Source organism: Mirounga leonina, unplaced genomic scaffold (assembly GCF_011800145.1).
Source record: "Mirounga leonina isolate KUSES-001 unplaced genomic scaffold, KU_Mleo_1.0 Mir_128, whole genome shotgun sequence".
In the NCBI taxonomy this organism is placed as follows: domain Eukaryota; kingdom Metazoa; phylum Chordata; class Mammalia; order Carnivora; family Phocidae; genus Mirounga; species Mirounga leonina.
In genome coordinates, this window is record NW_023270320.1 from 17,131,807 (window position 1) to 17,144,150 (window position 12,344).

Sequence of the window (12,344 nt, forward strand, 5' to 3'; positions counted from 1 at the left end):
AGGCGCCCCCCTCACTTCTTTTTAGGAGCTAGCATGTTTGCAGAGAGCAGAAATCCCAGACTTCATAAATGCCAAAAATATTATGGGGCAAGCTCTGGGACAGCGGGCTTTAGGTCTGCATGTTTGGAGATGCGTTCACGCTGAGGAAATATCAGGAGCTGGTGTTTCATCCAAGAAACCTTGAGACATAGACGATAAAGTGTGCAAATGGTAAGTGGCGAGGATGCTCACGTGGGATGAATCAAATGAATGTAGGCTACTGGGAACGGTTCACTTAACTAGGCAGCCCAGCAATGACTGTTACTGGTTAGCCCAGGGGCTTTGGAGCGGCTTGCTGACATAATGCCACCCCGGCGGCTTTTATAGTTATGCAACTGGTCTTCTCTGCATGTGGGTAGCTCTCATGAAGAGCTGAGGAGAGGGGCAGGTTTTGTACAGGCAAGGCGAGCAGGTGGCTCGTGTGTAAAGCAAGCACAGCTGTGGGAGCCTCATCAACAGAATTATCCTTGAAGGACTTGGGCCTTATTTGAAGCAGGTGTGGGGCCCCAGCATCGCCCTCCAGCTCTGCTCTCCACTCTGGGGCTACTCGCGACAACACGTAGCTATAGGACAGTACTTAATTCCGTAAGCTTCCAAGATACATACCATACACTCAGCCATATAAGGGAAGTATATTTTATTAATAACATTTAAATGAATGGGGCCTTTAAAAAGAAAAGGATGTTTTCTTGGCTTGAGATAGAAAAATAAATCATGAGGTAAAAAGAGGTGTTGCATATTGATTCTTTCCAGCATGGCTTTGCCAGGTTTCTGCAGCATAGACGTGAGACATTCGGGGACCTTGGGAACAAGCCCCTGTGCACCTGGAAAATCCCCTGCCTGCTGGCCATCATCGCTTTTCTTGAGGAGCAAAGCACCAGCTAAGGAGCAAGCCCAGTCCAGGGCAAACCAGTCTGCACCAAGACGGACCCCAGTACTGCACTTTCACGGACTTTTCCCCTCATTATAATACTAAAAATCATGCCCAGGGGTGGAGAGTTAGCATGTTCATTAGACACACCACGCATGAAGAAGCAGGACCATTAACTGCTAGTAAATCCCCACCTCTACCTGCTTCATGTCACCCTTTTCCCACCTAAGTTCCTTTAAAGTATTCCATCTGACCTCTCCTTGGAGAGTCAGCCTGAGGATTCTTTCCTTTGTGCTGCCCCCTGGTGCTGGGGCATAAGCCCCAAGAAAGCCTTGCCTGTGCTTTTACATTTGGGGTCCAGCCTCGTCTCTACCATTGCTGGGTCCAAGGAACCGAGTCTGGTAAGTGATAGGCTTGCTCATATCTCTTTCTGTTCTGCTAAGACAGTTATTGTGATACTGTTCACCTTCCAAATTCTAAAAGTGATATTTCTATTCTATATTGCCCTATAACCCATAGAATCGATTGGTTCTGAAACTCTTCCTGGTACTCCGAATCACACGCCTGAGCATTTAAGTCATGGCCCACTGTCTTCTCTGCACCAAGAATTCATTTATGCCTTTCTTACCCTTTGAAATCAGGCCTATCACTGTGATAGCAAATCTCAAGGGATTTGCAAAATAAAAATTGTTTTCCTCTTTCTCTGTGATCTTGTAACATACATGTTACTGCATTATTGCCTCTCATGTGCTATTATAACACTTTTTTTTCCCCAAGTTCCATCTATATTATGATTCAGGTTGTCTTTAGAGCCGTGTTTGAAATTCCTTGCAACATTATGTCTGAAATGACAATCTTCATCAGTGCAGAAGTGTAATTTCATTCTTATACATTTTGTCTGTTACTTTGTTACCTCAATACCACGTTTGTTCTGATTCTAACTACTTTAAAAACAGTCTAAGGGAGGGACTTTACATCTTTCAATTTTGTTTAGTAAATGATCAGCATGCCTTTTCTGTGGCAAAGTTAGTGAAGCCAAGAGAAAGATTTCATATCATTTCACACTTTTTCCTAGGAAAATTACGTGTTATTTTATTCTATTATAAAGTGCTGTGCTTTTCTGTGTCTTTGTGTTATTAATATAAAAAAATGACCACAGCTGAAAATCTCTGGCTATGATTTATTTATAGCATAATATTCAATTCACAATTAAATGCTAACCTGTAATTGAATCCAAGGATTCATTCTGCTGATATACTGAATAAAAGAACATAAGTGGTGCATAAATAGGAACAGAACAGAGATTAATAACCACCAATATTTATTATGAGATGATTTATTATGAATAATTTGAATGAAATGATTAGCACGATAAAAGCAACTCTTTAAAAAGGATGCAAGATATTTAAGAAAGATTTCCATCTTGCTGTGGTAGACAAAGTATTGTATTCTGTAATTGTAGCAGAAAGAAATCTTGAAAGGTAATATGGATAACCTTTTAAAATATTATGAAGTGTAGTTCTATATCATTTAAGTTGTAATATATATTAAGATGTTAATATAGTCCTGCCAGTAAGTTTGTTTATAAAAAAGAAGCAAAATATCCAATTAAAATTCATCCTGAGTCAACAACTGAAATAATGACATAAAGGTAAGGAAGGAACGTCCTCCTTCAATTCTATTGATTTCCGCCTTCATCTTTACATCTGAAGAGGAATAAAATGTTCCAGAGCATCTTTCTCAAGTTATTCTTCCATTCTTTATCTTCTCAACTTGACCTTCATAAGCTCATAATAAAATAAGCATGAGAAGGAAGAAAATACTAAGGGGCTTAATTGGTAGAAACAGGAACACAATGGATTTAGACTTTCAAGGACTTCGGGAATTGTAGCAAAAATATACACAATATATACTGTGTATAAGGATTTGAAATAATTAAAATAGAATTAAAAACAAGCATGCAAAAGAACGACTACCAAGATGTCCAGGCAGATTTGAAAAAAATAATAAATGAGAATCCTAAAAATGAACAACATAATTATTAAAATTATTTTATTTTTTTTGGAGATTTTATTTGAGAGGAGAGAGAGAGAGCATGAGTGGGGGTCGGGGGTGGGCAGAGGGAGAGGGACAAGCAGACTCCCCGCTGAGCAGGGAGGCAGGGGATACTCCTAATTATTAAAATTAAATGCTCAATGGAGGCATTTAATAAGTGATTAGAGACCAAAAAGGAACCTGGGCATATAGATCTGAGTAACTAAACAGAGTGAGGCACAGGGAGACAGAGAAATAGAAACTCAGGAGGAGAGGCTAAGAGATCTGGAGGGTAAGGGAATGGAAGAAACACTGTGTTTCTTTTTTTTTTAAATTTTATTTTATTATGTTAGTCACCATACAATACATCATTAGTTTTTGATGTAGTGTTCCCACGATTCATTGTTTTCATATAACACCCAGTGCTCCATGCAGTATGTGCCCTCTTTAATACCCATCACCAGGCTAGCCCATCCCCCCACCCCCTCCCCTCTAAAACCCTCAGTTTGTTTCTCAGAGTCCATAGTCTCTCAGGATTCATGTCTCCCTCCGATTTCCCCCCCTACATTTATTTCTTCTGAGTTTCTGAAAAGGGCCATAGAGGAAATGGGGAGCGGTAATAGGAAAAGAAGCAACGCTGAGAAATTTCCAGAACTGACGAAATTGTCATTCTGCTGGCACACCAATCACAATGTATGTAACAAGGTACATGGAATGAATGTGTGCCTAGGGCATTCCAGTGCCAGCCTGGCAGACGGAAGACAAAGGGTTCTTTACAGCAGTGAGGGAAAGGGAATCATCTTTAAAGGAAGGACAGCAGACTGACAGGAGATTCTTGGAGGAAATAAAGTAACATGGGAGAAAAATGTTAGCATGTATCTATCCCCTTATCTAGGGAATAACAATTGGGCTAAATAGTAAAATAACTTTTGTTTCATTGTTCTTTTAGAAGAATATAGGAACCATTTCTACAGAAATAAACAAACATCCAAAGTACTTTTTGGAAGAATGTTTTGGAAGACCAAAAAGAAAGACTGCCTTCATTCTTGATATTATCTTGATATCCATTTTGTTTATCTGCCAATTCTGAAACTACAGAAATTTAGATGTCCCACTTATAATTGACTTATGAATGGGTATCTTTCCGTAGAAAAGAAATGGTGCTTTGTTTTAAGAAAATAATATCAGATTTACCAAATTTCATATTCAGGAAGTGTTATATTTCCATAATTTAAGCTCTCTCATGAATCAGTCACCTGGAGCAATATGAATATAATTTGAGAAGCACCCTCAGCAGTAAAGGGCCAGTCTCTACCCCTGGGAACTCACCTCCCCTTCTGTAGACTGCAGATGGAGCTCCTTCCTGCAGGTGGCCTTGAAGTCTCCTGCAGCAGCACTCACCTGGACCCCTCGAGGAGCTTCCATTATCAAGGACCTTGTGGGGGATTCAAGCCTAAGAGCAAAACAAAAGACTCCTTCATAGTAAAAAGAAAAACAAATTATGATGGACTAAAAGATAACATTAGTAACTAAAACAAACGAACAGGTAGGCATAAATAAAAATCCTTTCCTTTTCAGAAGAAGCCAAAATGAGTGTTAGAATCATTTTTGATTGCCTTATCTATTTTTTGGCTCTTTATGAAACTCTTCATTTGCTAACATCAATTATTTATTCTCATTTGTTTAATGATTTGATAAGAGTTTCTTATGCTGTTTCCTTTCACAATGCACATGAAAAGTAGGTCGTGATAAGTTTACTTGTTTAAATCTTTTATATATTTTCAAAATGAATGATGGAGTTTTAATAAATACATTTGTACCAACTTAGCATCCCTCAATAAAGAGTCTTGCAAAGAGAGAGGTTTAATGAAAATCATTAATATTGTGAACTTTCAAGCATTCCACAGTCAAAATTTTGTAGACCTGAAAATTTTCAAACTACTCTTACACTTTTAGAAATTAATTAAGATGCAGGAAGAAGCCCTTTCCTACATCTTCCTACAGGAAGAGCTGACCTCTACTGGCCCAGGAAAATGTCCACAGAATGAATGACATCAGCCTGAGAGAGAGCAAGTAAATGAGGGGTGATACACCAACTCAAGTATGATTAAAGATTGACTGCATAAATTATGAGGGGAAAAAAACCCACAACTGTTTCAGATAGTTGTGCCTGCAGAAAAACTAGTTGGGAGGAAGTTTCAAAATTATCTTTAATTATAAAACTAGAGGAAAGGGCAAAAGAAGGCAGAACATGGAAGCTAGAATACAGTGGTAAAAACCACTTTATTCACTCTGTATTTCATGTATTTTTCACTAAAGCTTTAAGTCTGCCAAATTACTCCTGAAAGATTCAATCTAAAGAGAAATTTTGTGATGTATAGTTTATTTAAAAGAGTGATTCATTTCTTTGAATAAAATTAGTTGTAAAAAACAAAACAAAACAAAAAAAACACATAAGTGTGAGCAGAGGGACTATCCCCAAGTTGGTCTTTTTGGATAAACACTCTGTTCTGGGGCAGCGATTGTGTGTGGTTCTCTTGCCCACACAACTTTAAGACAAGAGTCCCCTCAGGCTCACATCTCACATTCACCATCATCCATAGCAACTGGTTTCCTCTGAAGCAACAGATCCAGAGCTGTTTTGCAGGGAAAACTACATCAAATAGTTTGAACTCTGAAGATCAGCTCTCTCTCAGTAGTGAAGTTGAACTTAAAGACTTTAAAGTGATATTGAAGGAGTAGAGCTAGCATTTAGAAGAAGTAAATTCGACATTTTCAATTTTTTTTTTTCACCCACCAAAGCAACTTTGAAACTTTCATCTCTATGGGCCTCTTGGGACATCTTTATAAAATCCCTGGAGGGGTCAGGTTTTGAATATATATACATTTTTTTAAAGAAATGTTTGTATTTTTTTTAGAAAAATAAAAATCATGTTTCACACAGCATTTAAAAACTTGAAAATAAGATAATTATATTTTTTCACTCATAATCCTCACACTTTGCACATAGAATCTACATCTCTATTAAACTGTGTATCTTATAATTGATTTCTCCTAATACATCCCCAAATATATGCCATCTTGAGTAGTATATCTGTGACCACTACTATTTTCATTGGTTAATTATCCGTAACATTAAATGTAATTATATAAGTTTGGATATGATGAACCATTCAAACAGAAGTCAGGTATGTAATTAAAATGAATTACCATTCTAAAACAGATTATGAATCTGACATTCAAGCAAACATAACTCAGCGAACTTGTAAGTGGCAGAAAAAGCACCCTTACTTTATCAAATAATTGATATAGTTTAGTTTGTTTCCAGGGATAAGGGTTGAGGTTCTTACTCACATATTTGATAGTAAGTTATCCATATTAAATGTGCTCATGTTTTTGTATCATATTTCTACTGTGTTTGACACTTGGTACTAGAGCATTAAAATATGGTAAGTCTTTATGGGCTTTTGAGTTTTTCCATTCTCATCTTTATTAATTACTTAATCAAAAAATGTTTATTATATTCATCTTCATTTTAGACCTCAGGTATCCATCGCCAGCATAGCTATAGACTATTCAAAGAGGCGATGAAGACTGACAGATGGTTCAAGAACATTAGCCAGCAGCAGTAAGACTCAATTTCAACATCTCTAAACTGAAAATGATGTTTTGTTCGCATTTATTTATTTATTATGCTCCATTAGCCAACATATAGTACAATATTGTTCTTTTTTAAGGTGGTTTTGGATATTCTGAGATCTTTGCATTAGTTACCTAATCCTAAGCAAATGACTCAACTACACTAAGATTCAAAACAAAACCTTTAAGCATTTTGAGCACTTCAAGCAAAGCTATAATAATGAAGACAGTTGCTGGCCTGGCATAAGAATAACAAATACATCAATGGAATAACATAGAGACTCTAGAAATAGACTTTAACAAGTACCGTCATCTGATTTTTGACAAAGGCAGTAAAGTGACCCAATGAGAAAAAGCAAAGTAAAAACAGTGCTGGAGTCTCTGTATGGACAAAATGAACTTCAATCTATACCACCCACTGTTATCAAGAGTAAAAGCTAAAACATAAGGCTTTTATTTTTTAAATTATTTTTTAAAGATTTATTTATTTTAGAGAGAGAGAGTGCGAGCATGCGCGTGCAAGTGTGGGGAGGGGCAGAAGGACAGAATCCTCCAGCTGACTCCCTGCTGAGCTCGGAGTCCAACCCAGGGCTCAATCTCAGGACCCTGAGATTATGACCTGAGCCCAAACCAAGAGTCAGATGCTTAACCAGGCATCCTCTAAAACCACCCAGGTGTCTCTAAAACATAAGGCTTTTAAAGGAAAATATCTTTATGACTTGGGAGTAGGCAAAACTTTCTTAGACCACAAAGAGGAATAACAAGTAAGTATTTTAAAACATAAATTATATGTCTTCAAGATGAAAAGCTGCTTTTCAAAATCCATCAATAAAATGAATATATACATAGACTGGGAGACAATATCCACAAAATACGGATGTTACAAAGGACTGGTGCCAGGATATGTAAATAATCCTCCAGCTCAAAGATAAAAATACAAAAACACAATTAAAATATGGACAAAAGAGTTGAACAAATACTTCACTAAACAATATATATGGTTGTTCCATATACACATGAAAAAGTCATTAATGTCACTACTCATCAAGTAATGGCAAATTAAAGACATGGAATACCACTAAATATCCACCAGAATGGCTCAGATTAATAAGAATGCTAACACTGAATATTGGGGAAGATGTGCAGCTACTGAAATTCTCATTTATTTTTAGCAGAAAATGATATAATCACTTTGGAAAGCTCTGACATTTTCATATAAAACTTAATACATGCCGGTTATATCCCAAGTGTCTATCAATTAGGGAAATGCATAAATAAAATATATGTTCACATAATGGAATAGTAACAAGCAGTAAAGCAGAAAGAACAATGAAAGAACTACTGATACAGACAACAACACAGATGGATCTCAAAAACATCATGTGGAGTGAAAGAAATCTTGCAAAGAAGAGTACATATTGTAGATTAATTTATATTTAGTACTAGATTAATCTAATCTAATCCAGGGTGAAAAAGGTGAGAGAAAATATTGCTTCTGGTGGGTAGTGGTGGGGATTTCCTGGGAAGGGCATAAGAGAACTCTCTGGGTGAAGATAATGTGTGTTTTTTTTTTTAAGATTTTTATTTATTTATTTGAGAGAGAGAGAGCAGGGGGAAGAGCAGAGGGAGAGGGACAGACTGCACTAAGCACAGAGCCCAACACGGGGCTCGATTTCAGAACCTGAGCTGAAATCAAGAATCAGATGCTTAACCACCTGAGCCACCCAGGCGCCCGATGATAATGTTTCATATCATGACAGGAATTTGGGTTATACACGTATATGCATTTGTCAAAACTCAGGAAATGCACACTTAATTTTTGTGAATGTCATTGCATAATTATTTTACAGTAAAAGAAAAGAAACTGTAAGTAATCTTGAATAGTAGTTAATGATATGTATGCCAAAGTGAATAGGCAAAGTATACAGATTTATGCAATGTATGTGCAAATACATAAAAAATAAGATATACTGGCAGACGGCCAGTGGAATGTGTACATGTGTGATTAAAGACATATAGGACGATGATGATGGAGGAATCTAGCTGGGGGTATATAGGTGGTCACTATAAGATGCTTTCAACATTGAGTACATTTGAAAATTTTCATAATAAGATGTTGGGAAAGAAGACGTGGTCTCAGATCTTAAAAGAATATCTGTTTAGTTTGTTTCTAGTTAAAGTTTGTAAAATATTATGCTATGGAGATCCAAATAGGAAAACTGTTAATTGATGCTAATGTTTGACTGTCATTGACTATTAAAATTCAATAAAGAATACTAATGACATATAGGGATGCTTTTAAGATATGTTTTGATTCCCACTTCTAATTTACTATATTAATATAAATGCTGTATCACTCAGTGTCTGTATTTTACAGTTATTTCAGGGAGAGGGATACCAAGAAAGAACATCGGATATTATTTACTTTACCTAAATATTCAAAAATTTGCAATAAGTTTACTTGGATAAAAGTAAACTCATATCTACTTCCATATCATGAAAATTCCAATATTTAAAAAATAATAAATATATGTAATAAAATCCCAACAAAAATCTCAATAGTCTCTTGAAACTTAAAACATCATATTAAACTATTCTGGAAGAAAAGTACAGGGGCACCTGGGTGGCTCAGTCGGTTAAGTGTCTGCCTTTGGCTCAGATTGTGATCTGGTGGTCCTGGGATCAAGTCTCGAGTTAGGCTTCCTGCCCTGAGGGGTGCCTGCCCCTTCCTTTGCCTCTCTCTTTCTCTGTTTCTCATGAATAAATAAAATCTTAAAAAAAAAATGTGTGACACTTAATAGATTTTAAAAATGAAGTTAAATTGGGAGATTTTCCTTTTAAAATTAGAACTTATTGAAATTAGTTTAATTAAAAATGAGATTGGAATTAAAACTAGATATTTGTCAATGGAACACAATATAATCTAAAACAGATCAAAAGTATTTATGAGAGATTAGTTTCTGAGAAATGTAGCAATCATTTTGGGTGGAAAGTAGGTTATTTAATCAACAATTCTTAATAAATTGACTCTCCATAGTAAAGACACTAACATTAGATACTTAACATACTCTGCAAGAATAATTTCCAGTTTTAACTATTCAAAATATAAAAACAAATCACAGACTGTAATTTTCTTTTTTCAGACTGTAATTTTCAATGGAAAATTAGAAGAAAATTCAGAACATAATTTCCCATTTTATTTATACAAAACATAAAACTAAGAAATAAATTACCTAGTGTACAAAATAAATGACAGAAAATTAGAAGAACATACAGGAAATATCCAAATACAAAGAAAGAAAAGAAAGAAAGAAAGAAAGAAAGAAAGAAAGAAAGAAAGAAAGAAAGAAAGAAAGAAAGAAAGAAAGAAAGAAAAGAAAACCTTTGAAACAAGATGGAAAGCCCCCAAATCATAAAGAAAAATAATTGATAAATTTTACTACCTAAGTCTTAGGTTCTATTGATTTTTTCCAAATACCCTGGACTTCTCAAATAAGCCTAGAATCTCTATAGAAGTCCTGGACTTAGACATTCTGGAGCTTGAACATTCCAGAATACTCTGGAACTCAAATTAGACTAAACTGTATTCCCTTCTAGAACTATCTAATAAGCAAACTCTTGGCAACATAGGATCAACACTTAAATGACACTCTGCTTCTCTCCTATATAGAAATTCAAAACATTCTCTGAAAGGACCTGTTGAAAAATGAAACCCATGTTTATTTGCAAAGCTTGTGAATTTCTATGTGATTAGTCATTGGAATTAGTGCAGTACAATCGTGTTCATTTTGAAAGCATTATAGCAATCATGGCAACGGATTTCAGACTAGCTCTTACAGTGGGTACCAAGAGATTCTAGCAGAGAAAAGGAGTAATGTTGAACTCGAGGCACCATTATCACCTGTTTTTTCCCAAAAAATTCTGTTTTCACTGTGTTTACACACCAAAGATGCAACCAGATTTTGTTTTTAAGGTGTTAGGCAAATCTCAATTTGAAAATGAGCACCCTAGATCTTTAGAAAAATTCTCAACATTCTGAGAAAGGAATTCAGACTCCTTTTAAAGTAAGTTGCGAGACGCAATGACTACATAGAAACTTAAGCAGAACTTAAGCATCATGTATCTCGCTCTTCATAAGTATTTAACACGGTGTCAGGCACGTAGTGGGCACTCATGAACTATTTTTTATTTCAATGATGGAATGAATGGAAAAGTGAACAGAAAAATGTTTTAGGGGAAAAAGAAAACAATGCAAACTGTGACCTGAATATACAAGCAATTTTAATGTCTTAGCACTTCAAGCTGAGTTTTCTTCAGCTGCAAATCACATTGTTTCTGTTGCCTCAGTTTTTACTGTTTTCTGCCTACTTGCACTTTCCATTATGGTCTCTTCCTTCAAATTCGATCAAACAAATTTCTAGATCAGTTGTTGCTCTGTGTTCCCAAGATTACACGCTAAGACAAGCTTCTCATAATGATCACTTGCTATTAACTCTAAATAATATGTAAATACATTACATAGCGTGGAAGAGTAAAAGGGAGGAAGAAAGAAAGAAAGGCAGAGAGGAAGGGGAAAAGGAGAGAGGGAAAAGCGGAGGGGAGGGGAGAGAAGCAGAATACTATTTTTTTTTTCAGTAAATTTATCTTAGCCTTTCATTGACAAAACAACTCAGTGCAAAATCCTTACTACCTGGTGGCTTTTCATTTAATACAGCCATGATGTAAGTGACATCTATGTGTTTTTGGAGATTAATTTGGAGTCTGTAAAACTTAACATTTCAGTTTAAAATTATATTCATACAAGAATGAACATGATGAAAAGATGCCAGTTACATCATTAAATATTAATTCATTTTACTGAAATGAATCCAAATCTGGATTTTTTTTTTTTCCCTTGGAACAGTTAATGAAACTCAGATCCAAACAATCTTTGGGCGATATACAACGGGCTTCATCACTCCTCACCAGAGAGTAGAGAAACTCTTTTGAACTGTAATAATTTAGCTATATGTTAATTTAAGAAATAAAAAAGGAAAATGTTCATACTTGGGCTATTCTGGATACAAATACTGTTATGTCTTTACTGACTATTCAACATGTTTTTTCACCTTTTTAACACATAGGTCCCTACTAAAAACCAATGTCACTTTATATAAGACATCATAGAAAATCTACAAGTATTGGTTTTAAGTGCACATGGAAAGTAGCAGAGAATTTGGCACACATGAAGCACTCATCAAACATTGGTTGAATAAAACTGTAGAAACTGACTTCATGTCAACACCAAAATACTATAGGTATTTAATAAACCTTTTGAAATGTACCTGTCTAAAGTCTTTTATTCTCAACAAAAACAAAATTAAAGACAACACGGCTACTTACTCCCCAAATTACCATTTCATTTACCTGGCCAACTAATCTCACCTTGTTGATTAGAATTAGGTGTCGACTAAGAGTACTTCTTACTGCCCTGAAAGGAAAATTGTCAGCAGGACTTGTAAAAATCTTCTCAGACACTCTGCTTTTAATCTTCATGTACACAAATAAATAATTGAACACCCCCATCATTACTGTGCTTTGCTCCTGTTTCAGTTTTCAAATTTAGATCAGTAACACTCATCTTGGGGGTTGCTAATTTGCTTTTAGCACTAGCAGATTAAGTTTAGCTTAGTGCAATATTTAAATAATTGATGGATAATTATAAAACAAAACCCAGAAACACTATATACTAATTATAATTTAATTCAAATTCACACTTATG

General features: G+C 35.5%; 1 protein-coding gene across 2 annotated transcripts in view; it reads right to left on the reverse strand.

The window, feature by feature from the left end:
• SGCZ (sarcoglycan zeta) overlaps positions 1–12,344 on the reverse strand; it is a 427,058-nt gene that overhangs the window by 3,325 nt on the left and 411,389 nt on the right. For both annotated transcript variants that reach the window (XM_035004132.1, XM_035004131.1), the window contains one exon: positions 4,274–4,397. In XM_035004132.1, coding sequence (XP_034860023.1) covers positions 4,274–4,397 — 124 coding nt within the window. The remainder of the gene's footprint in view (positions 1–4,273; positions 4,398–12,344) is intronic.